Below are 27,273 nucleotides of genomic sequence, written 5' to 3' on the forward strand. Positions count from 1 at the left end.
GTAGTAGAAGAAAAATCCAAATTCTCCAAACTGAAATGTTAAATATAAAGCATGTTGATAAAAAAAAAACAAAGAGTTAAACTTGACAATGACAGTTTGATCAGATCAACTGAAAATTCCATTCCGAAGTTATACAAAGTTAAAGTGTGTACAACACATGTAATTCGGCAATAAAAGTAATAAATTAACTATTCAAAATGGCATAGAAACTACTTTAAATTCAAGTTTGTATAGAAATGCTTTATTTGAACAAAACATCGCGTAAATTAATTCACAAGTTTATAAATGCCCATTTATTCACATTCTCAAAAAAAATTGTATGAAAAAATCACAGGGGATCTTATCAAGGTTATGTGTAAGACTAAACTTTATATTACTCTTCTTTTCCTCCATATATATCAAAGATCTAAGAACTCTTTTAGAAACCCGTCAAATACCTAGATGGCCGCCTGTCAGCCACTTTCTTAATGTTTTTCAAGAAATAGCAAAACAATTTTCAACTTTTTTTACACCGTTTTTATGTGTGCTCTGTCCATCCGTCCCCCCTCTCTCTCGTCTGTTCCGATTGATCTATCTTTAATGAAATAGGAAATTAGTTCATAAAAAGAGATTGTCCCGACAAAAAGGTTAATATATTTCATTATGGAAGTTATACAGAGCTTTCGTCCTTAATATTGCACAAAAAAAAAAAAAAAAAAAAGTGTACGTGTTACGTACAATCTTGAAATCGGAAAAAAAGGCGACTGACGGTCAAATATTGCAACAAAATTGTTTGATATATATTTTCATATTAGTAAACCCTGTCGTACACCTCTTAAATATGCTTTAGCACAGACGAGTCCCTGGGACAATCACATTGATTTCAAATGTTCCAAACAAACTTCATATGAGTGAATATTAGCAGTGCAATGAGTGGAAAATGTTAGATTCGTCATATTTAAAGTAAAAATTGATAATGAATTATTTTCGCAACTTAAGCTATAAAAAATGGCAGTTAAATGACACCACTAGGAAATATATTGACCAATATAACAGAATATATTTTTTGAAATAATTTTAAAAGAATTACGGATTTTATTCTCCGGTTTTTACTTTTCTATTCGAGCAACACTTCCTGTGACGTAATAACAAAATATGGCGGAATGAGAATTTGAGGAGAAGCGATGTCAGGACGACCACCGAATGAAAGGTTCGTAGTGCTTGTATCCCTTCAATTTTGGCTGCATGTTGTATCTATTGTAATATTTAATTAATGTCCAAGGCTCCTATTTATGTTGTAGCTCTGTAATCACCAAATTAACATAGATAACCATGTCTATAATCCGTAATTTTCTGACATATCCCTTTTGTATTACTATTAGTATGAGAAACAAAAGGCAAATATGGGATGAAAGCACAGTCTACAAGTGCTGTCAGTTGGGATTTATTAGAAAATTCTTATAATTAAGTTAATTTAGTGTTTTAAGCACATCAACATGTACGATATTGTCGATCGTATGTAGGTACGTAGGTATCCAGCAGACTGCAGTAGACGTGATTATGTTTTTTAGACATGTTTTTGGCTCCCCAAAAGTTAAATGAGACTCTGGATCGAAAAGCTACTGTAGGGTTTGCAGAGACTTGCCTGTTAGTTGACATTTGCTTTGGACATTTATATAGGGAATATGATTTAAGCCTGGCTGTTAGAATGTAGCTATAGGATCTGTATCTGTAAAATTATGTCAAATGACCAATATTGATGAAGAAAGCGCATGAGATGGGTAAATCTAGTCCCAGCAGATGCGAGCCTTAAAGATGTTGAGATTTTGGGTCATTTTGCACAGAAATGGTGCTCTCATCATGCTGGTTCCATCTCTTATTAAATTACAAAGAAAAAATGTTTGTAAATGCATGTTTGGTTATGTTGTTGGAATTTTAAGTGAAACACTGTGGTTGAGCTGATGTTCAAATACGAAGTTTGTAGGAAATAAAGCCTTCTAATGCTTTTGCATGGATTCTGCATTTGTTTCTACTACTAAGGGACAATTTTTTGCAAGATATTAGTTAGCTGGTATTGCTGGCACCAACCCCTCAATCAGTTTGTAGTTCCAGATCGGATGAGATGGTTAGGCCAAAGTAGGGATTCCTTCAAAACTGAGTTGTTAAGTTGGTAGAAATATAATGATTTTTCTGTTATAAAGAATGTAGCAATTTGATGCCTTGAAAGTCTTGAAATTTTACATAATGTGTTGAAAAGTCCTTATGTATTTTTGGTGTTGAAATAAAATAAAATAGGCAATAAAACGTTTCTGAAATTTTGAGTTTTAGTGTGTTCTAGTCTTTGTTTGTTGGGATTGTTTTGCTTTGTATATAATGCATCAATATTTTCCCTACCTAGGGATGCTGGAAAAGACGTAGATGTTTATAATTAGCTCTAAGCATGTGTGTTCCTGGCTATTTATATTGTCTAATAAATTCTATAATTTTCTGATTTAACACAGTGAATTGCACACTACTCACATTTGGAGGTCATGATCACCTGTGCATCACCTGTGTCATGATATTAGGCCAGCAGCATGCTCGGATGTAGATCTACAAATTAGTTCAAATTATGAATGACATTGACCTACTTTCAAGGTCACAGGGGTCAGATGGATTAAAATCTTTAAATAACTGTAAATAACTTCTTTTCAATAACCAGGAGGCCCTGGCCTATGATATTTGGCCATTAGCATGCTTGTATGAAGACTATAAAGTTTGTTCAAATTGAATGACAATGTTCTAGTTTAGAGGGCACAGGGGTCAAATGTGTTAAATAGTTAATAAACGACTTCACCTCAAAAACAAAGAAGCCAAGGGCCATGGTATTGGTCCAATTAGCATGGTAAGATAAAAGGCTACATGCTTGGTTCTTCGTTAATAATGGACATTACTCATTTAGCTGCTTAATAAATTACACCCTCTATGAAGGACAATTTGTCTTGTCTCTTGGGTGTCCTTTATACACAGGTTGGACTGTATTGTAGAACTGAGGTGACCGTTAAGACCTCTGGGTCGCTTGTATGTTTTTGTGAAAAAACAACTGCAAGTCACTGAAGACAGAAAATATCTGAAAGTGGCAACAAACAATTCAAGGTCGTTTCATATATATATATATATAGTTTAAAAATATAAATTCAACACGACAACTGTTGTGTTTCGCTAACGTTTTCAGGCCTGACGGCCATCTTCAGGCGATTCATTTATTAACGTCTTGGTTACCACATTATGACGTCACATACAATATAAATTGTTAGCGAAACACAACAGTTGTCATGTTGAATTTATATTTTTAAGAATCGCCTGAAGATGGCCGTTAGGCCTGAAAACGTTAGCGAAACACCACAGTTGTCGTGTTGAATTTATATTTTTAAACTATTTAATCGATACACAAAGTATCTACAAGTTTTATTCTATATATATATATATATATATGCCAAATGGAAAGTAACAGTCCTAATGATACTGACATATGGCATGGACAGCGAATTCAAGAAACAGATTGTGGAGAATCGGTAACAAGAACAATTACTATAATTATTATTTATGTTTGTTTGATAGATATTATTTTATTTTTGTATCACTATATCTTCGATTAAAATGCATAAAATTAAAGTGGCATAAATATTAGTTTAGTATGGATTATAAGGTCCTGTGACCAATTTGATTACAGACCACCATTAAACACTACATTTTGAAGTATATAAGTAGTGACAGTGATGATCTGTATTTTAATCAATGTGCCCTGTGACATTAGTCTCTTTGACTACATCTAAGTAGCACACATGTGACCTTGACCTCTTTTGAGGAAATGTGATTGATAAATTTTAGTCAAATTGGTTAAAAGACAAAATGTATCCTAACTGTCAATATCAAACTATCACTGTTTTTATAACTAGTTGATAAGAATTACTGGTCTTATATATAATATATGTGGCCAAAATATTATTTGAACATTTAATCATCTGTGCTAATCATGTCATATGATCTGATTTTACAATTTAGATAGATAGATATAGATATTTGCAAGATTTTGTTTTAATACTAATATAAAAATAGCAGTTACTGGTTACAACGTTAACTTGCAAGGAATTTGTTCTGTATTTCTTCACATAAAAAAAAGCAATTGAAGATATGATAGAGATTTATCACAATGGAAATCAGCATACCAATGCAAACACCAGTGTGATAAATTCATATAATTAAGTTAACCAGTGTCACATCATGGGTGTGATTCATTGCCAGGGCGGTAAGAAATTGCACTGAAATCTGTATGATAATACTGAGGAGTGATAGTACCATGACAAAGGATTCCTTACACTGTACATGCATATGTTAAACATAATTTATTGTCGCCTGTAAATCTGTGTTTAGTTTCTGGAAATATGAGATATCTAATGAATAATGAAAGCTGTGTTAGTGAAAAAAAAACAACACGATAATAATTATCTCAGAAAGTTGTGTCAAAGGGAGATAACCCTGATGTGATTGTACAATTTCTGAAAATATGACATCTGCTGTCATGAGTCCTATATATATGACAGGGTATTATTTTGGATCAGATAAGATAAATAGATCTAATTTACTTTAACATCTTGAGGAGATGTGTAGATGAGCCATGCTATCCAATTGTAATATTAATTATAGCAGAGGATAACAGAACATATGCTGATATATTATTGTGTGTGACAGATTGGGGAAAAAAAGTTATACTAGTACTGGGTCTTTTAAAAGTGGAGATATCATCACCTTTTATGTGTAATTATATACAGATTATCACTTGCAATGCCAGAGCTTCAAGATGGGATACAATTTTCTCAAATTGTTTAGCACATTTATATAGAGTAACACAATTTATCTCAATTTTGGACAAAGAAGTAATTTTATGGCACTCTAAATTCACCATTTAATTTGTGTTGTAAATCCAGGTCTACAACTTGCAGTAGAATTTTTATATATTATTACGGCAGCTGGGGGTAGATCAATTTCATTCCTTTTTGGTGGTGGTGTAGACTTTATGTAACCATTGAAAAAATCCACCCATATTGATTTTTTTCATTATCTTGATTAAAAATACATATTACTCGATGATCCCAAATTTTTATTAGTAGAAATGACTTAAAGGTCATCTTACTGCAGGGTCACAGCAGGAAAAAAGCTGTGTGGGAATTGATTGTTTTTCTACAAATACTGTAGGTATTGTTTTTCCCTTTGCCTTCCACCTTTCTCTAAAGTGCTCCTTCTATGTTCATCTATCCCTGTCCGTGTATCCTGCAAATGGTGCCCATAATGACAGTTATGATGAGTACTGTGCCATATATATATATATCAGAAACAGTTTATTATATAATTAACGGAGCTAAAATTGTGACTGTTTGGGACAAGTACAATGTACTACTATTCAAGATGATGTGTGACATCATTAATACTATATAGAAAGATCATATATTGAATGATACATCTGGTAATAGCTCATAAAATCTTTCCAGCAATACCACAATGACATTTAATCATTTCGAGTCTCAATGGGCCAGGGCTCCCAATGGGGGCATTAACATGGTCATTTCGACCATTACACATTTAGTATGCTATTGTCCTTGGAAGAATATATACAGCATTTTCTTCCCTTTATATACAGGTCTGAATAAAGCTATCCTCTTTATCACGTAATCATATATAAATTTTGTCAATTTTTCCTTACATGTTCATTAAAATGTCCAACACATCTTTAAATTTGTTTGTTATTGAGGACATGTAATCTAGCATTTCCCATTTTCCACCTAATTGAACTTTTCCTGCAAACAAAAACAGAAGAAAATCCAATTTCTCCATTAAAAAAAATGTTCAGGAAAACTCCAGAATAAAGTTCCGTCACAGTAACAATTGTAAAATTTGCTGTAATATTCATCTCTCTGACTAGACTAAAAAAAAATTGTCTGCAGATGACATGGACTGAGATAAAGCCAGGTATATTAAGATGCTGTGCCATGGGAATCGATGTTATGTCGTCTCTTTGACAGTGGCTGACAGCCATAAAAATAAAAACCAATAACAGCTATATCTCAGCAGGTTCAACCAGGGTAATCTATATTTGTCAGGATATTGAGTTACAGAAGCATCACGTTTTTACTGTTGTGTAATGTTACTCTGATCAGACAAGGTTTCGTATTTACCATTTAGGCGATATATCCATCATTGTTATTCAACATGTCAAAAGGTAACTAAAAATTCTTGTGTTCCTGGCTTTTTTACCTGGTATGTATTTGCCTGTCCTCCCCCCCCCCCCCCCCCCCCCCCCCCCTCCCCAACTACCGTCAAACCATCAAAAAAGACCCTCAAGGATTAGACACTTGCTTATTATATATGATTTTGCTTGGTAGATTGAGTTCATATCTATATATAGATCAGTGATGGCGTTGTTATTATGCGAAATCAATTTGTCGCCATTCTTTTGTGTCAGAAAAATCCAAGCCAATATATATGTTTCCTGAAGGTAACATGTATCCTTATCAAGAGATGGAATGGAAAAAATATTTGCAATTTCAATTTACTGTACAATAAATGATCAAGTTAAACATTGAAATCATTTAACAAATTCTCAGTTCTGTAATTATCAGCTTCTGCTTAGTTCAGACAAATGAAATAAATTCAATAACTTTATGAACCTGTACAAAATTGATAAAATGAAAAATGAAACTCAAATAATGAATTTTAGTTTAAACTGTGTCAGTTGACATCTTCAAAATCGCTAAGAAATTATATATGCATATACAGTGGACCAGCGATAATCTGGACGCCGATAGTCCGGAAAACTCACAGTCCGGATGGAAATGCACGGGAACTGATTTCCGTAGCGTTATTTGTACTCACACAAATATATTTGTTATACATAATATAAATAACTAATGACAAAAATTGCTCTTATGATGGAAAATTCAAAGGTAAGAAAATTGTGATAATTCAAGGAAAAAAGCCTCAAGAGTCTTTAAAGATAGAAATAGCCCTGCTATAGAATCAATAATTCTTTAATCATTTGTAGCTCCACTATTTTGTTAATAAGAGAAACAAATCTGTTCCTATTTTGGGATTTGATCACGAGTTCTTTTTTTTTTTTTTTGAAATGGAACAACTGTTCTGACTTCAATGATGGCGTCACTAACATCATATAAAAAGATTGATTAAGACCGTGTGTCTTGATTGAAGCATTTTTAAGGTATTGATACAGCAGGGTATTGATCAGGAAATCTTTCTCTTCTTGTTTTTGTTTTAATTTGCTGAAAGAAATACAGTGTAACAACCTCACCCCATATACAGTTCTAGCTAAATATATCTCTGTCACATTAATATTGACACTGTCTAAACAATTTATTATTATTGATAATTATTTATTTTCCTATTATGAATTTGTGATAAAAAGTGGAAAATACATGTTATGCAGATGTATTGACTGAGATTTTTTTTTTTTTTTTGTAACTCAAAAATGTCTAACTTGACTAGAAATTTCATATGAATAAAATACAACATCTTTATTATATCTACTTCATACACAGGCTATGAAATCTGTTTGGTGTAAAACACAGGAAGTACTAATTTACAGATGATCGATAATCGGATCACTTGATGTTAAATGATATAAAATTGATTGATCTTAACACAAATTGTTAAAAGTCACGCACTGAGTAATAATGCAAATTTATCCACTGACTTGATGGAATATCCTTATAAAAAAATCCTGGGGGCCTTTTGGGGACGAAAATAGACCCCATTTGCTATTAAATTGATTTCCTTATTCAAGCCAAATTCCAAAAATTTGCAGTTTGCTCCTGAAGATTTCTTCCAAATTCACTGAATTTCTTTCCAAAAGGAGCAAAAAGATAACATTTCAAAACAGTGAAAAAAAGCCCAGAAATAGTGTCGATGATAGTCTATAGAATGATCATTTCTCTATGATGCTGAGATTGATACAGGAAGGCTAAGGTAACCAGACGTCCCCTTCAATCCCATGAGATTTGGTCAAACAGCTGTTTTTATCAACAAATGGATTTGTACATATGTAGTATGATTTACCAATTCACCAGTTATCCTTTTACTTTATAGAGCATTGCTTAGAACTCAACATATATATATATATATATATACAAAATATGCACGGCTCTCCTAGTCCTAGGCTGTTCATTATATCAAAAGATTATTGAATAAAAAAAATTGAAAAGACTTCTTTGATGTTGTCTAGCACATTATATGTGAACAATACAGGAAATGAAGAGCATCATTAGGCATTGTGATTATTGAAATAGGAAACAGGACTAATGCATGAAATAAGACTTTTAAAATAATGAACACCTCACAGTTGCTAGGCAACGGCCAAGCAATCTTCTTCGACTGAAATAACCATGTATTAGTGGGACACATATAGAGACCAGATGTTTAGACTGTTATTGACTACAGCCTTCTACTTATAAATTCGGGAATGATTTGTGGCAAACCTGTAGTTCAACTGAGAGACAATTCAGTTTGAAGACAACACTTTTTTTTTCTAATCTGTAATGTTTTCTGTTAAACCTTTGAGTTCAAAACTGGAATGGAATGTTTTGACAATAAAAGATATTTTTTGGAAGATAAAAATCATTGAGGAAAAATAACATTTTAGACAATAGGAATAACTCTTAATGTTATAAACTGGACGTACATGTCACTTTTGTCAGTTAAAGATTCCCCTGATCTAATTATAATGCCTCAGACTTTTCCTGTATTGTATTGTCTGAGTCCCCCCCCCCCCCCCCCTACTTCGGATGAGGAAAAACGCCTATGACAATAACAACAACAACATCCCCCCCCCCCCATATCGAAAATCTTATCCCTGAAAGATTGCAAAAATTTACTATCAACCTTATCATTTTCCGAAATTTTGGTCCCCAGACCCTCGCCAAAAAAAAAGTAAGACTTATAGCGCCGTGCCAAAAGTATTCGCGGAAAAATGGCCACCGTTTTAGTGCAAGTTGTCTCGCTTGGAATACAAGACACGCTTTTTGTAAAAAAAACTTGGTCAGGTGCCCCTTGGAACGTATAATGCCATCAGTCTCCTGGGAATCGAATTAAAAAAGATGCCACGTATTCCGAGGATAAATTCTTCCATAAGGCAAGTGTAGATTGGAACAACTGATCGGGAGGGTTGATTGTCGCGGCCTGTTTTTGCAATTCCATTTTGATTTTGAGCCAAATATTCTCAATAATGTCAATCCAATTAAAATCTAGATGGTCATTCTCACTTCGTTACATGAACATCTAACAACATCCCATAAGGGGTCACGTCAGGGTGACCTCTGAGATGTGTGTAATTCACTTTCAGGGCGAATTGTCAATTTGTCGATGTCATCGAAGCAAAACATTTCAAAGACTCATCTGAGATATTGCCTCAGACGTTTTGTTGATTGTTTTTTATCCTTGAGTTAAAGACTCATCTGAGCTATTGCCTCAGACTTTTTTGTATTGTTTTTTTTTGCTCTGATTTAAAGACTCACCTGAGTTAATGCCTCAAACTTTTTGTTTATTTTTTAGCTCTGATTTAAAGACTCCCCTGAGCTATTGCCTCAATACTGAGCTAACTACTCACCTGAGCTGTTGCCTCAGAATTTTCCTGAGCTATGACCTCGATAATGAGTTAAAACTCCCTTGAGCTTATAATTGCCATAGACATTTTTTTGATTGTTGTATTAATATAATCACTAGGAATGGTCTGTGCAAGGTCCTGACCAAATGCTACTATGTTTTAAGTGAAATATAATTCAAAATGACCCCCATTTAGCTATACATAGTTGTCTTGTTTTCTTGACCATTACTGTATTAAGTTGATTAAGTTGCATTATTAAGAATTTGACTGTTGGCGCGAGTTGTGATATGAACATGTCCATTGTAAATTGGAGTGTTTTCCGTTTGTTTCAACTTGTAAGAAAAGCTAAAATATTCAGACTCTGACTTATTAGGAGATATATGGTAAACTGGTATTATGGTCCGTTATGAAAATGTTCAAATAATTGACAGCATCACTATGGTAACAGATAATATGATCCGTGGTGATATTTCAAAGCGAGATTCTGATGAGGCAGGCTGTATGAAGGATCATTGTCTGTGTGTGTATATATAGCTGTGAGCTTAGGATTTTAATACAGCTATGAGTGCCTTTGTTAAATGAAACCCAAGGTAATTAGTAAGCACGGGTACAGCAGTATGATTTACCTGCATGATATGCTGGTCAACAGAATCCTAAGCGTAAACAACTTGACACCTCGTCAAGCCACATGTGGCTTTGTGACATTGAAATACTGGTCAGTGATGGTCAAGAGATAGTTCAGTATGTAGCTATAGCTACTAGTCAAGAGATAATCATGTAGATTGTGGTCAAGAGATGGTTTAGCAGCTACACTTATCAACACACAATTGAGCAATTAGCTGGTAAATATATGGTTGCATTTGAGCAGCTATTGGTCTGGAGATGGTTCATTATATATATGTATACAATTAGCTACTGGTCAAGAGATGGCTTAGTTTCTACTGGTCAAGAAATGGTTGAGCAGCTGCTGTTCAAGAGATGGTTGAGTAGCTACTGTTCAAGAGATGGTTGAGTAGCTACTGGTCAAGAGATGGTTGAACATCTACTGGTCAAGGGATGGTTTAGTTGCTCTACTGGTCAAGAGATTTTTGAGTAACTACTGGTCAAGAGATGGTTGAACATCTACTCGTCAAGGGATGGTTTAGTTGCTACTGGTCAAGAGATAGTTGAACAGCTACTGGTCAAGAGATGGTTTAATTGCTACTGGTCAAGGGATGGTTTAGTTGCTCTATTGGTCAAGAGATGGTTGAGTAACTACTGGTCAAGAGATGGTTGAACATCTACTGGTCAAGAGATGGTTGAGTAACTACTGGTCAAGAGATGGTTGAGTAACTACTGGTCAAGGGATGGTTTAGTTGCTCTATTGGTCAAGAGATGGTTGAGTAACTACTGGTCAAGAGATGGTTGAACATCTACTGGTCAAGATATGGTTTAGTTGCTACTGGTCAAGAGATGCCTACATACACTGTACATGAGAACCTAGGTGAAATATTAGCTATCTGTTAGATATAAATTTATACTCTGGAAGCTTAAAATGAGAGTGTGAGCTTGTGTGGGAAGGGTATACGTATATTGATGTCACAATTCAGGATTTTTGTGGTTCGGTTCGGTTATAATTTTTGTTGTTTTTTTTTTTGGTTATTTCGGTATGGTTTAAGCAACTTTGTAATCTATGCATTTCATATCTTATATACATGTATTCACAACTTTTCAGTACTAATTATATATAACCTGACACTTGTTTATATGTTGTTCATGCACAATGCAAATTCTGACCATCTGAGTAGAATCATAAAATAAATTAACACATTAAAATTGGTGTACTCTAAACGGAATCTACCTCATCAATGTCTGCCCATATCAAACCATGTAGTCTGTGATCATACATATACTGCTATGAGATTGGGCTAAAGTTGTGTGTAAAACTTATTAAAAGCAAAAACCTCGTGTTATCATTTTTTTAAACCGTGTCCCATGTGTTAAATCCAGCTCTGTTTATAGGTGCCGATTTCCGAGCTCTATTAGATAGATATATACACCAACGTTGATAAAAGTTGTAAATCCCGAGAAGTGTTGAATCCGTGTTTTATACAGTTGTACAGTTGCGGTCTTGTGAACAAGGCCGTTTGCCACAAGAAAATTGAAGTCAAAGTCGCCATGTCAAACAACCCAACAGAATACAGTTGTACTTATCATAGCAGTTACACCACTATATAGTACGGGGTCAGAGGCGTGTATCGGTCGAGATGTGATACAAATGACACACTCTTTTACTGTCGCCAAACAACTATGATCTAAATATTCAAGACCGAGCCAAAATACCAAAATTATGAACCAAACGGAACCAACCTTAGACTGTAGCCGAGTGGTTAAGGTGTCCCGACACTTTAACACTAGCCCTCCACCTCTGGGTTGCGAGTTCAAAATGTGGGGCAGTTGCCAGGTACTGACCGTAGGCCGGTGGTTTTTCTCTGGGTACTCCGGCTTTCTTCCACCTATAAAACCCGGCACGTCCTTAAATGACCCTGGCTGTTAAACAAAAACAAACCAAACAAACCAAACCTTAGACTGTGACTGGGCTTTTGCCTCAGACTCTTTGTGGATTGTTTTTATCTCTTTGAGTTGAAGACTCCCCTGAGCTATATACCGTATTTGACCTAATAAGGGCGCAGGGCGCGGGTAATTGACAGTGGGGGCGCCCTTATTAAGATTAGTTATTCTGAAGTTTTATGAAACAGACTATACCTTATAGCAGAATACCCAAGGTTGTGGAAACGGTTAAATATTCAGTCATAAAAATATTCCAGATGAAGATATCTATTCATTATCATATATTAAGCTTAAACATCACTTGAATACTCCTGTAAACTTGTAAACCATGCCAGCTGATCTTTAGACCAGAGAACGTGTGTTCCACCATTTATGTTCAAATGGAACTCTTTTGTGTTCTATTTATAGAAACAGGTGATTTCCCAGATCATATTAGACATCGTTTTTTTGACCTAATAATTAATTTACAATGTCTTTTACTAGCTTTCTGTTCTGAACAAAAGTTATTTATCAACAAGAATGAAGTCTTTACTTTATCTTCAAATAAAGATGGTAAGTTATTATTTACATGTGTGTTTAGTTTTGGGTGCTCTTTGCACTGACATGTCATCTGTAGCCTGTAGGAATACACAAAATGTGGCGAAAACATGTGTTCCAGTTACTTAATTTGCTGAAGAAAATTGAACACATAAAGTAGCAAAATATTTCACATGAATTATTACTTTTGAACACCATTTTGACACTCAATCAAAGATTTATTTCCTTGAAAAAAGGTAGGGGCGCCCTTATTAGGGCAGGCGCCCTTATTAGGTCAAATACGGTATATATACTGTGACATCCCTAACTGTGGGGTCTCTGAAAGGAATTTGAGAGGATACCTGTAGATAATGTATTACTAAAGTAACTAGGTGAAAGTTTGGTGGAAGCTGATGAGTGCTTCAACAATGCACTGACAATATGACATTCATAACTTAATGTATGCTGTAAACTGAAAAGTGCCAATTTTTACACAATATCCACTGAATACTGTTGCATCTTGGATGAGTTGTCTGTATTTTGAACACAGTTTTGTTCTTCCTGAATATAAGCATGTGAATTTTCTACATGACTGTGAATTTACCTGGTACTTGCTCAAATTTGTGTGTTAATGACCTTAAAACTGACGAACTGATATTTCTTGACCTTAAAGAAAAACAGCCAATCCCTTCAGCTGCCCTCATGATATCTTTCTGAATCACAGTTTTCAGTGATACTTAACCACATTCTAGTTAGAATTCATTATCAAGGTAGAGAGACGTGTTGGCATCTCTTTCTATATTAGTATAGCTTAATCGTGCAGGATAACAACCGACTTCTTTTTTCATACTCATACTCTCATACACCGTTCAATGCATATATAGTGAAACTCGGATAAGTCAAAGTCGGCGGGACCAGGCAAAGTATTCAACTTATCCGATGGTTCGACTTATCCGTGTCCGTTTCTATACGGAGACAAAATACCCGAGTATCATTATCTGTATGCCGAATAGGTGCTTGATAATATGGTCGGAATTAAGCATTAAACAATAACAAAGAAATTAATTTTTTAATTAACAATACTGTGCATGGTAACAGATCAATACAAAATGCATGGGTAAAATTATCTTGGCCATACAGACATGCAATTCACACACAGAGTCATTCCTATTCCATACATTGCAGTATAATATTCTATGAAAATGATACATTTTCTAGTATAAGAATATATGTTTATATTGTACTCACATTATTTTTCTTAAAAAACATCCATATTGTTTTAAAATCACACAATATGTATGAAACAGTAATTATATAAACGAGTCAGGAAAATTTGATCGACTGATTTTGTATAAAAAGTGAAGGTCGTGGTCAGTGTTTGTCAGCCGCATGATCATGTATTGCCACAACTTAACATGTTACTTCACCTGTGCACCTATATAAACAACGGGATGATGTTCGACTGACAGCCAGAAACTAACAATAGGCTCTGGAAACACCGTTATGGGTGATCAGTCACACTCGGTCAATCAGACCGTAACTGAGAAAGCATGCATGACGCTTTGATGTTCGACACAAAAATGAAAGTTTTGGTATAGTTTAGAAGGGTGCACGTGGGTCCACAAAATATATTTGACACAACCTCAGTATTCGATTCAACGACGTTCAAATCATTCGTGTTTAATTTACTAAGATAAAGAAGGGAACAAATCGGGACGGAACGAAACAACTCATCCGATATATTCGATTCAATCGTTTTCGACACAAGTGAGTTTTACATTATATCATTGTAATATAAAAGACACACAGCTAGCTATTTGATTGGTGAACAGGAAAAAGTCTGACCAATTGCTAAGCAGATTCTTTTGAAGATCATGCACATCAAAGTCTCTCAATAACCTGATGCTTTATCCACAAGATGGCAGTGCTGTCACACTACGAATGTTTACCTCAATATAAGCATGTGAATCTTCTGAATTACTGTGAAATTACTTGCTCAAATTTGTATGTACTTTACCTTAAAACTGAACAGCATATTTGACCTTAAAGAAACAGCCAATCCCTTCATGATCAGCTGCCTATAAGCTACATGATATCTTTCTGAATCACAGTTTGGACTTCAGCGACACTTTACCACATTTTATTTAGAATTCATTATCAAGGTAGAGAGACGTGTTGGCATCTGTTTCTATATTAGTACATTAATATTGTATAGCTTAATCATGCAGGATAACAACTGACTTTTGGTTTTATGAAAATAGAAATGTGAGGGCATATATACTTCTACCCATGTCCGTTGACCCAAACTACGGCGTGCTGTACCTGCTGCCCCCATTGCATGATCGTAGGAGGCGACTAAATTTGGTATCTAATCTTTTCTCTTCTCTCTGAACAACTTTCTTCTTCCTAATGTCTCCCTTGACAATGCCTCACTTTTGGCCTTTAGTTGAGCGTTCGCCGCTGTGAGGAAGGCTTTGGGTTCTGTTCCCTAGTCGAGACAAACCAGATCTAGAGCTCAAGCTTGAGTCTTTAAAAATGGTAGTTGCTACTCCTGCTTAGCGCTCAACGTATTTGGAGTGGGACGACTGGTTCGCCCGTTGTCAGTATAATGTGACCGGGTGGTGTGTGCTGCTGGGTGTCTTCGGCAGTATGCTTCAGTGTGGTAGCACTATAAATCAGCAAAAGTTCCGGCATATCACAAGGAGACTTAACACGAACATACCGCAGCCTCCCAAAACACACATACGCACTCGCCACACGCATACATGTCGCAAGCACGGGAGGCCGTCCTTAAATGACCTTAGCTGTTAATAGGACATTAAACAAAATAAACCAAACCAAACCCAAAGATTTGTTTTACATTATTTTCTCACTGGTTTGGAATGGGGCCATTTTGTCTCATTTTGGGAAGAAAACTGGTGAATTGGGAAAGATTTTTTCATGAGTAACTGCAAATTTCTTTGAATTTGGCTTAAATATGAAATAATTTCAATTGGTGAATGGGGCCCCTTGAATGCCCTGAAAAGCCCTCAGAAGAAGCCGTTTTAAGCACCTATAAGCTTAAGTCTGAAAATAATCTTTTTGTTTTATCAACAAGATGGTCATGACGGAACATGACAAATTTCAGAGGAGTAAATTTAAAGATCTAGAGCAAAAGGGAATGCATGTATTAACCCTGTTAGCTTTGTAGTCAAATCATTGTGGAATTTGGATTTCCGTTGACTTGTACAAGATTTACTGAAAAATCATCTACTATATATATATAACACACAAATATTGTAGTGGAGTAGGAATTTGAATGCTCTTGAATTTTTTAATTAGAATGGATTAGATATATTTTTAAAGTTTTCTGGCCATCTTTCTTCTCCATTTTACAATCCGAGATTAAAAGTGGGAGTATGTATATGGATCCAGTATACTTTAGAACTGGTATGAACAGGTTATATTATCATTGTGCTGTCATGATCATCAGCTGTTGGTTTGACAGTTACACATGAGACTGCTAAAGGGGCGCTAATTGGACACTGATCATCGGGGTTAATACATGTACTGGCTACTATATATTGTTGCAGGCAGCCTGGTCTTGTCACATGGCATTCTGAGGCGAAGCACTGTCTCCACCGTATCATGTATACAGAAAAATGATTCTGATGCTGTGGTTGACAGTGGGTATTGTTAGGGACAGGTTCTTCACTGGTAATCTCTGCAGTGAAGTTATTGACAAATAGATGAATGGATCTTAAATCCTTGTGTGGATTCAGTGAAATATTGTCATGTTGGGTACCCATAAACACCTGAAGAATTGGAGTTGATATATATTTTCCTTTGATTGGAAGTTGAATATTTGGATTAACCATCTAAATACCATTTGAATAGCAGTATTTGTTGGAAATCGAAGGTGAAACGGTGCATTCTGGACGTGATATGCCTGGGAATTTTTTTACGTCTATATAAGATACCTGAATTCTATGGATTAGATGAAGGTTGACATGTTTGCATGGTTAGCAGTTAACCAAAACTACCGCTGTGATGTTAAAATGTAACTGAAGATATAAGACAGCGAGGTATTTTTTTGTTAGCTGTATATAGATTTAAGGATGGTTATACATTTTATACAGATGTTCCGTGTATTCCAGGCTAGGAGGATGTGAATTTACTGGAAATGTATATAAAGATATGCAAATATAAATTTCTTATATGAAATTTTTGATGACCTGGGGTCAGAGGTCAGTTTAGATTCCTTCTAAGCTTGGAATGAGAAAATGTTTTGTGGTTATGATCTCAACTGTATAAGTATTGGTGTTTTCATTTAATGGTAGGTTATTTATTTATGTATATTTGGTTTTAAGTAAATATTGTTGGACTTCGACAAAAAAAAAGAAAGATAATTTATAATTTATAATTTATAAAAAAAAATAGTCTTGTTTTCTCGTTTTGTCAAACTTACTTTTAGAATTTTTCGATTTTCTTCAAATTTGATTTGAATTTTACATAAATGTACAAGTGCATATATAGAAAGATTGAAAATAAAACAAAAAATGATAAATGATCATTCATGTGGCTTTGAGATGGAATATAGGTGGCTTTGAGATGTAATATAGGTTGCCATGGAAACCGGGTCAGGTTCGATAGAAACTATATCTGTGACATATATATAATAATAAGAAAGAAATAGGTTTGTCATTATATGGCTATCACAGGTGCTGTTACAGAAGTATTGGATTAGCACGAAAGGGCATAGGACATAGATCAATATGGCATCTTAGTATAGATATACTTGTTTGTCTTTTAGCTGTGAGGGAAATATTTGGTACCTTTTGAAAATTATTTGTGTATATTTCAGACAGTATTCTTCCATGTTTCAAAAAAGACCCAAGTAGACCCTTGTATGTCTTTTAGCTGTGAGGGAAATATTTGGTACTTTTTGAAAATTATTTGTGTATATTTCAGACAGTATTCTTCCATATTTAAAAAAAGACCCAGTATTTCAAAAAGAAAAATTATTGGTTAAGACCGTTAGTATAATAAAAGATTTAAGTTTTTTTTCAAGGGAAGGATGTTAAAAAAAATGATTTCATTTATTTTTATTGGAAATAGTATTGGATTAATTTGTATCTCCGAATAAGGTTGATACAAGTCATCAAGTGTGTATATTTAATCAGACACCAGGGATATTGTATTTTGTTCTCCAAGATTTCAGAAATCTCAATGTGCACAATTTCATGGATGTGGAGGATTAACGATTCCTGGTAATTATAAAACTAACTGTTCTGATTGGATAGCTGTCGTCTGGAAGAAGCTTCTGATTGGCTAATGTGAGGGTTTGATTTTGATTTGATCTGGTATTGGCTATCGATTGGTTGATTTTTTTTACTTATCACAATTTGCTACATTATCAATGATGTATCTCGGAAAATTTAATGTAAATTCAATGAATTTTGCTCCATTATAGATGTTAGACAAGAAGCTTTATCTGTAAATTGTATAAATTTTGCTGCAGTCTTAATGATGTCATAAATATACAGAGTATCCTGTACCTGTCATTACAAGGAACTTCATTAGTTGTTAAGGTCCTTAATAAGAATCATGGTGATGTGTCTTTCCTGAAATTATTATAGTTTTGATAAAATGAATTCCAATATGGTGCTATATTTACATTGAAATAAGAAATATAGTTTTCAGAGACTATCTATTTTTTTAGTAAAATTTTATTACTTTTGTGTCATGATCAATATATCAGAAGAAAGTGTCATATTTGATAGAAGCTATTTATATTTCTGAAGAGATTATTTGTATTTTAAATATATTTTCTTTAAAACTTTTCATGCCTTTGATAGAAAAGATTATTTAGCTTAGAAATTATAAATGACAACATATTTTGGATATTTTTGGACATTTTTCTGAGAATATTGTATTTTTGTAAATTGTTTAAAAAATTGTTGTTGTTTTTCATTAGGTATAGATTAAAGTTATTTAAGAGCAAGCCATGCATGGTTAAGGAAACAATTATGGTTAATTAATTTATACAGATATTAAGTTATTCAACTTTTACTCTCTTTATGATTTTAACAAACATTTAAAAGTTGTTTTTGTAAATGTTTTAAAACAGTGTACATATGATTTTAAAAGTCAAGCTGAATTCTTGGTGAAGGAATGAAATGTAGTTTTATAATTCAAAGTAAAATTGGCATACAAGTCTTTATGGATTCTGAATGTTGTACAACGAAAGGATTTGTAGTCTAAAGAGCTCAAGTTGTGTTGATCGTTAAGGTGACATTAAGTATCAGCTAAAAGACGATGATATCAAGTATCGGCTAAAAGACGTTAGTGATAATGTTTCGAGCGTTCAGTGATCAAGCGAGTGCAAAGGGCACAAGTGCAACTCTTGCACCAGTGATTTCATCTTCAAATGCACCAATTCACACAATGAGTACGAACAGTCATTGTTACCGTTCTGCACAACGTGCTCTTCCACAAGTTGTCATGGGCATGTATCCCACCCCTAGCAACAGTAACCAAGGGTTGGTAAACCCTGGAAACGGGGTTGTAGTCATCGGACCACGACTAGATGTTCACAAGCCTGTTGCAAACACAAAGACTCCACCTAATATTTTTGTGCCTTCATCTTCTAATTCTCGAAGTCCGTCCATGCTTTCGACAGCCAGTCATGGCGCTGGGTGTTCCATGACTGGGGTCATTGCAGGTCAAGGTCATGGGTCAGTGAATGGCTCCCAGCAGCACATGTCTAGATATTGGGATGCACAAACATACTCTAATTTTTGGAGGAGGTTCAGGTACTTGTATGTGATAGGAGGGTTTGATGTTGTTTTTAAAATATCATAGCATGTGTTGATTTTAAAATTGTGATGTATTGTTTTTTTTTTAGCCCATCATCATCAGATGATTGGCTAATCAAATTATTTTTTGTCTGGCGCCCTGTATCCGGCATCCGGCACGCTTCTGTCCATCCTTAAACAATTCTTGTTATTGCTATTTCTCAGAAAGTTTTTCATGAAAGATCTTTCTCAAATTATATATCTAAGTATCCCTTGGTCGCTTTTGTGTATGTTCCATATTTAGACTGATCTGGTGTATATATATTTTTTTAATCAGTTAATGTCACTGGGGCAAGAATGTTAACATTTACAATAAATTAAACCACATTAAGTAGTTGGCTAGTATATATATATAGCACTAATTCTGCATGATAACATGAACAATACATGTTTTATCAATACAACACAGATCTCTTTTCCTGTGGTAGGTGTTGTCCAAATAAAAAAAATGTTGTATTTGTCTCCCGAGTGATTTTGATATATTCCTCGATTGCCATATATATTGTTTGCTCAGACATTATGTATTATTCATGTGGTGTGAATATTGTTTTTTTTTCTTTTATTGATTTTTGATGGACGTCAATATATTGGAATCCCTTATGTATCCAGTTGAGATTTGTTTGAATGAAAAAGGCAGAAGTATTGGATGACAGACTACCATATTAATATCATAATTAGCAAAAACTCGTTATCATAAGCCCACCCATGTCTGTTTCAGTTTGATAAAGTCCACACCCCCTTGGCATATAACAGGATTTGAATATGACCCCTTTTGTTCTTATAATGTTCAGGTATTATGAGATTGTGACGAGGGCATTGAATAGACATGTACACCTTCATGAGAGTGTTTTCGATACCTAAAAGCTGCAGCAGTATATGCGACATTTAAAACGTTCATTTGCATTGAAAAATTCAAACTGGCGGGAGGAAATTCAAATTGTTTTGGGGTTACTAGTGAATATGATTCATCAACTGGGGTTTGGGTTTGAGGAGACATGTTAATTTCATATCAATTAATGAAACACAATACATGTATAAGAATTTTTCCAAAATATATCATGATGTTGACCATGACACTTTCCCATGGAAATTTTTCCAAAATAGATCATGATGTTGACCATGACACTTTCCCATGGAAACTTTTCCAAACTTTCTTCAGAGGTCAAGGATTTCTGAATTTGAAGTACCTTGCACTGCTTATCTTGTGATTATAGGTAACGCGTACCAGATGTTCTTTGTATTATTTATAGTTTCTTTCTGTTGACACAGGGGGCCTCCTGGAGCGCAGCATGATGTCAGTTCCCCGTACAAGCGGGGACGTCCCCAGAGTCCTCCCCAGGTACAGCGTCCCGGCTACCCCTACGGTCAGGATCCTCAGTCCCATCCCAGGTTCAGCGTCGCCCCAGGGTTCTACCCTCATTACCAACAGGTAAGTTCATTCTATAACGTTAAAAAAAAATGCAGTGAGGAATTCGTAGTTTTAGGTCAGCTGACCAAGAGGTTCAGGATGACCTATAGCCATCACATTTCATCTGTCATTGGGAGTTGTCTGCATGTTGTGTGTCATTTGCTGTCTATAAACTTTCCATATCTCAAACTTCTCAAATTCCTCTGGTGGGATTTAGCTCAAAGTTGCCTTGAATGCAGACCCAGAACTGAAGCTGACCAAGTGTTAATTTTCTTCAGGTCGGTTCAAATCAAAGATGGCCACCATGGTCACCATCTTGAAAAACACATTTTAAGCTTCTCTAGTTTGAGTCTGACTAGTACTATTGAACTGAATATCAATAGAGATGTTCAGGAAATGAAGCTGACAAAGTGATTTTGTTGTCAGATGACTGTTGATTAAGCCCCATGGATCGCATGCAAAATTGTTTTCTTGTAAATGTTTTATGCTTTTTATATGTGTGGAGTATCTTTTACAAAACTGAAAATGGCTAAATAAAATCATATTCGACAGAAGGATTGGTTATTAGACAAGAAAGAAAAGACACTTTGGTATATTATATAGGGTAAACTATGGCAGGATGGACATAAAAAAAATCGTTTAGTTTTTTCTTTTGACTGAAAAATAATAATAAAAAATGATGAATGTATACACATCTTGATTGATATGCAAGGTTTTTTGAACTTTGTTGTGTAATGGGAAAATGTTTGGGGAGACATTATTTTAAATAAATTTCTTCTGAAAATTGTCATGGAAAAGATTATTAATACAAATATCAATTTAGATTTGAGGTCGGTTATTGCTGTGCAGTGTTTAGTATATGGGGTTTCTGGATAGGTCAGGGAAGTGTACAAAGCTTATCTATAGTCTGTTTCAGAAAAGTAGAAACTTGGCCTACTTTTGAGAGTTCAAAGTTCTCCCTGTAGCCTTTGTTTGCCTTCTCTGTTGTGCATTACACTGAAGACACTGACCTCATTCTTAGGTTTGTCTTGTTAGCTTTCTTATTTTGGAGAGAAAGATGGAGGTACATTGTGATTGAGTGAAAAAACCCAAAGAAAACATGAGAATAGATACTGGTTTTAAAAGACAGCTTTATTTTTGCCATTGAAGTAAATACTTAATGCAAAAGGTAAGAAAAAATTATCCGTCTTTCTTTTCTCATTTTGTTTCAGGAAGTTTAAAAGAAAGCTTGTGCTAAACAAAAACTTAGATGGAGAATTATATGCGAGTGATATTCATAGGTGCCTTTTCCTCCTTTTCCTGAATATTAGTTTAAACATATTTCATTGACCTAAAATGGCAAAGGGATTAGTCAGTAAGTTTTAATAACTTTTGAATGACTTCTCAAGATCTTAAATGATTTCGTAGAATAAAAAAACAAGAGAAAGTATTGTTAGCTTTCAAGAGGCTTGATGTTATATTAACTGTATATAGAAACTATTATTATACGTATACAGAGGTGTTATATCTGGGTTATATAAACTATATATCATACAGAGGTGTTATATCTGTGTTATATAAACTATATATCATACAGAGGTGTTATATCTGGGTTATATAAACTATGTATCATACAGAGGTGTTATATCTGAGTTATATAAACTATATATCATACAGAGGTGTTATATCTGGGTTATATAAACTATATATCATACAGAGGTGTTATATCTGGGTTATATAAACTATATATCATACAGAGGTGTTATATCTGGGTTATATAAACTGTATATGATACAGAGGTGTTATATCTGGGTTATATAAACTGTATATCATACAGAGGTGTTATATCTGGGTTATATAAACTATATATTATACAGAGGTGTTATATCTGGGTTATATAAACTATATATCATACAGAGGTGTTATATCTGAGTTATATAAACTATATATCATACAGAGGTGTTATATCTGGGTTATATAAACTGTATATCATACAGAGGTGTTATATCTGGGTTATATAAACTATCATACAGAGGTGTTATATCTGGGTTATATAAACAATATATCATACAGAGGTGTTATCTCTGGGTTATATAAACTATATATTATACAGAGGTGTTATATCTGGGTTATATAAACTATATATCATACAGAGGTGTTATATCTGGGTTATATAAACTATATATCATACAGAGGTGTTATATCTGGGTTATATAAACTATATATGATACAGAGGTGTTATATCTGGGTTATATAAACTATATATCATACAGAGGTGTTATATCTGGGTTATATAAACTATATATCATACAGAGGTGTTATATCTGGGTTATATAAACTATATATGATACAGAGGTGTTATATCTGGGTTATATAAACTATATATCATACAGAGGTGTTATATCTGGGTTATATAAACTATATATCATACAGAGGTGTTATATCTGGGTTATATAAACTATATATGATACAGAGGTGTTATATCTGGGTTATATAAAATATATATTATACAGAGGTGTTATATCTGGGTTATATAAACTATATATCATACAGAGGTGTTATATCTGGGTTATATAAACTATATATTATACAGAGGTGTTATATCTGGGTTATATAAACTATATATCATACAGAGGTGTTATATCTGGGTTATATAAACTATATATCATACAGAGGTGTTATATCTGGTTATATAAACTGTATATCATACAGAGGTGTTATATCTGGGTTATATAAACTATTATACAGAGGTGTTATCTCTGGGTTATATAAACTATATATGATACAGAGGTGTTATATCTGGGTTATATAAACTATATATCATAAATCACTGTTTCTTGAGAAGTACTGGAGTGATATTTCTCTAACTTGACATGCAGGTTTCCCTTGTTCCTTAGTTAACGGCGTGTCCATTCAATGTTGAGTCAGATGTGAAAAACAAAATGGGCGACAGGCAGCCATCTTAGATTTAGGCAGTTGAAATTTGTTATTGATGCATTTCAGAAAGATCTTTTAAATTTTTTTCTTAGATTTTATATGTTTATAAGGTTCCCCATCTTATCAAATGATTGACACGAAGAGGGGAAAGAGAGGAAAAGTAGAGAAAAGATTAGTCTTTCATTATAGGACTGATACATTTTTTTTTCTCTTATTGGTATTTGAATTATCAATATTATTTGTCACTGCAGATTTTCCTAGGTAGGAACAAGTTTAGTCTTGTAGACTGCAGGCTGATTCAAAATAATCTGACCTACTTTTAAAAAACTTACTCTGAATTTCAACCCAATCAGTGAACTAGTTGTCGGACAACTCTAGATCACGTATTTTTCCTATCAGGACAATCAACAAGAAATTAAGTTTATATTGATTTTCAATTGAAAGTAGATTAATTTGTTCTCATATTGGTTTAATTACAAAAAGAAGGGATAAAAAGGAAGAAATAAATCAATAATATACATATTTATTGATAACTTCAACATAAAATATGAATTAATACAAATATTCTAACCCTGAGAAATATCAACATTTTGACAAAAAATTTAGTCTGAATTGATTTCTTAATTTATTTCATTGTTACTGATAATTAGGATGCCTCCCCCCCCCCCCCCCCCCCCCCAAAAAAAAATTAAAAACACTTATATGGACTTAAAGGGATGTATATTATGTTATCATAAGTCAAAGTGCCTTGGACTTGTTTACAAAATGACAAGGTGAGATTATGAAGGCAGTGGCCTGTATCATAATAGGGTTTACTGCACTGAGAACAAGTCATCGATGACCTCAATCTCACTGCTAGACATTCTTTCCCATTTCCCCTTACAAGATTCCAAAATAGATATGACTGTTCGGCCTGGCTGAGGTCAAGGTCATGTTATGTGAGTGACTTAGAATAAGCCTGCCTATACACACTGAGGAAAGAAATTGGATCCAAGAGATTTACAATACCCAGCCAAGACACTTTGGACCTTTTTAGGGAGTCTATCTGATCAGGTACTGGTCCTGCAGTCCCGCATGGGAGGATTAAGCAGATGAGAATATGATTTATGTTTTTGTCACACCGAGTATTAGAACTCGTTCATGTAAACAGTGTGTAGTATATACTATAGTCTGTTTCATAAAAGTATTGATTTTTTTCAAAACTTTGTGTTAACTCCAACAAGTAAACATGTACTTTGCTGTTATCAATATGTTTATCAATATGTTTATCAATAGTTTTCATTCAAAAGATAAATTCAGAGATCTATCTTAAAAAATGATCTAGTTTTTATTTTGATATTTTGTCCAAAAACCAGGATTCATATATGTATTCAGTTCTTGCCGAAGTTTAGGCTTAATTTTAAACCCTAAATTTATTTACTTATTTTTGTAATAATCAAGCTTAAATATATGAATATTCCCATTCATTTAGTTCAATTGTTTTATATAACATACTCCCACCAGATTAATTGGTATTTTTCGAGGTAGTAAAAGTTATAATCTTTACGTTAATACAGCAGTTTTACTCTTTAAGATAAACCAAAGTTCTTTGAGTATTAATTCCTGAAAATTCTTAATTTGACCCAAAGTATCACTAATTACAACAAAGACATACAGTATTTGTTTTGGACGTAGATTTTCATCAATAGAAATTGTGCATCTTTCTGATGTCCGAACGAAGGAATGACCCTTTAAATAAAGTTCTCAAATATTTAAGGCAAGGTTAGTTTGAAGGAAAGGTCAAACATTCACAGTAACAAAACTTATGATAAAGCAACAGGGAGCAGGTTTGTGTAGAAGGAGCAGGTGTGGGGCTAGTGTAGAAGGAACAGGTGGGTGTGGCTTGTGTAGAAGGAACAGGTGTGTGTGGCTTGTGTAGAAGGAACAGGTGGGTGTGGCTTGTGTAGAAGTAGCAGGTGTGTGTGGCTGGGTGTGGCTAGTGTAGAAGTAGCAGGTGTGTGTGGCTGGGTGTGGCTAGTGTAGGAGGAGCAGGTGGGTGTGGCTAGTGTAGGAGGAGCAGGTGGGTGTGGCTGGGTGTGGCTAGTGTAGAAGTAGCAGGTGTGTGTGGCTGGGTGTGGTCAGTGTAGAAGGAGCAGGTGGGTGTGGTCAGTGTAGAAGGAACAGGTGATTGTGGCTATAGTGTAGAAGGAACAGGTGGGTGTGGCTAGTGTAGGAGGAGCAGGTGGGTGTGGCTAGTGTAGGAGGAGCAGGTGGGTGTGGCTAGTGTAGAAGGAACAGGTGGGTGTGGCTAGTGTAGGAGGAGCAGGTGGGTGTGGTCAGTGTAGGAGGAGCAGGTGGGTGTGGTCAGTGTAGAAGGAGCAGGTGGGTGTGGCTAGTGTAGAAGGAACAGGTGGGTGTGGCTAGTGTAGGAGGAGCAGGTGGGTGTGGTCAGTGTAGGAGGAGCAGGTGGGTGTGGTCAGTGTAGAAGGAGCAGGTGGGTGTGGCTGGGTGTGGCTTGTGTAGAAGTAGCAGGTGTGTGTGGCTTGTGTAGAAGGAACAGGTGGGTGTGGCTAGTGTAGAAGGAGCAGGTGGGTGTGGTCAGTGTAGAAGGAACAGGTGGGCATGGCTAGTGTAGAAGGAACAGGTGGGTGTGGTCAGTGTAGAAGGAACAGGTGGGTGTGGCTAGTGTAGAAGGAACAGGTGGGTGTGGCTGGGTGTGGCTTGTGTAGAAGTAGCAGGTGGGTGTGGCTTGTGTAGAAGGAACAGGTGGGTGTGGCTAGTGTAGAAGGAGCAGGTGGGTGTGGTCAGTGTAGAAGGAACAGGTGGGCATGGCTAGTGTAGAAGGAACAGGTGGGTGTGGTCAGTGTAGAAGGAACAGGTGGGTGTGGCTAGTGTAGAAGGAACAGGTGGGTGTGGTCAGTGTAGGAGGAGCAGGTGGGTGTGGTCAGTGTAGAAGGAGCAGGTGTGTGTGGCTAGTGTAGAAGTAGCAGGTGTGTGTGGCTAGTGTAGAAGTAGCAGGTGTGTGTGGCTGGGTGTGGCTAGTGTAGAAGTAGCAGGTGTGTGTGGCTGGGTGTGGTCAGTGTAGAAGGAGCAGGTGGGTGTGGTCAGTGTAGAAGGAACAGGTGATTGTGGCTATAGTGTAGAAGGAACAGGTGGGTGTGGCTAGTTTAGAAGGAACAGGTGGGTGTGGTCAGTGTAGAAGGAACAGGTGATTGTGGCTATAGTGTAGAAGGAACAGGTGATTGTGGCTATAGTGTAGAAGGAACAGGTGATTGTGGCTATAGTGTAGAAGGAACAGGTGGGTGTGGCTAGTGTAGGAGGAGCAGGTGGGTGTGGCTAGTGTAGAAGGAACAGGTGGGTGTGGCTAGTGTAGAAGGAACAGGTGGGTGTGGCTAGTGTAGGAGGAACAGGTGGGTGTGGCTAGTGTAGGAGGAGCAGGT

The 27,273-nt window shown here is 35.2% G+C and overlaps 1 protein-coding gene across 5 annotated transcripts in view; it reads left to right on the forward strand.

Annotated features, from left to right (window-relative positions):
* Window positions 1-1,116: 1,116 nt before the first annotated feature.
* LOC117332448 overlaps window positions 1,117-27,273 on the forward strand; it is an 84,183-nt gene continuing 58,026 nt past the window's right edge. For 4 of the 5 annotated variants that reach the window (XM_033891351.1, XM_033891354.1, XM_033891353.1 and 1 more), the window contains exons 1-2: window positions 1,117-1,189; window positions 20,800-20,959. In XM_033891351.1, the coding sequence (XP_033747242.1) occupies window positions 1,164-1,189; window positions 20,800-20,959 (186 nt within the window). In that variant the 5' untranslated portion in view covers window positions 1,117-1,163. Of the gene's footprint in view, window positions 1,190-20,799; window positions 20,960-24,812; window positions 24,908-27,273 lie in introns of those variants that run through there. The other variant, XM_033891355.1, reaches the window with a different exon arrangement.

This window comes from Pecten maximus, chromosome 8 (assembly GCF_902652985.1).
Source record: "Pecten maximus chromosome 8, xPecMax1.1, whole genome shotgun sequence".
Lineage (NCBI taxonomy): Eukaryota > Metazoa > Mollusca > Bivalvia > Pectinida > Pectinidae > Pecten > Pecten maximus.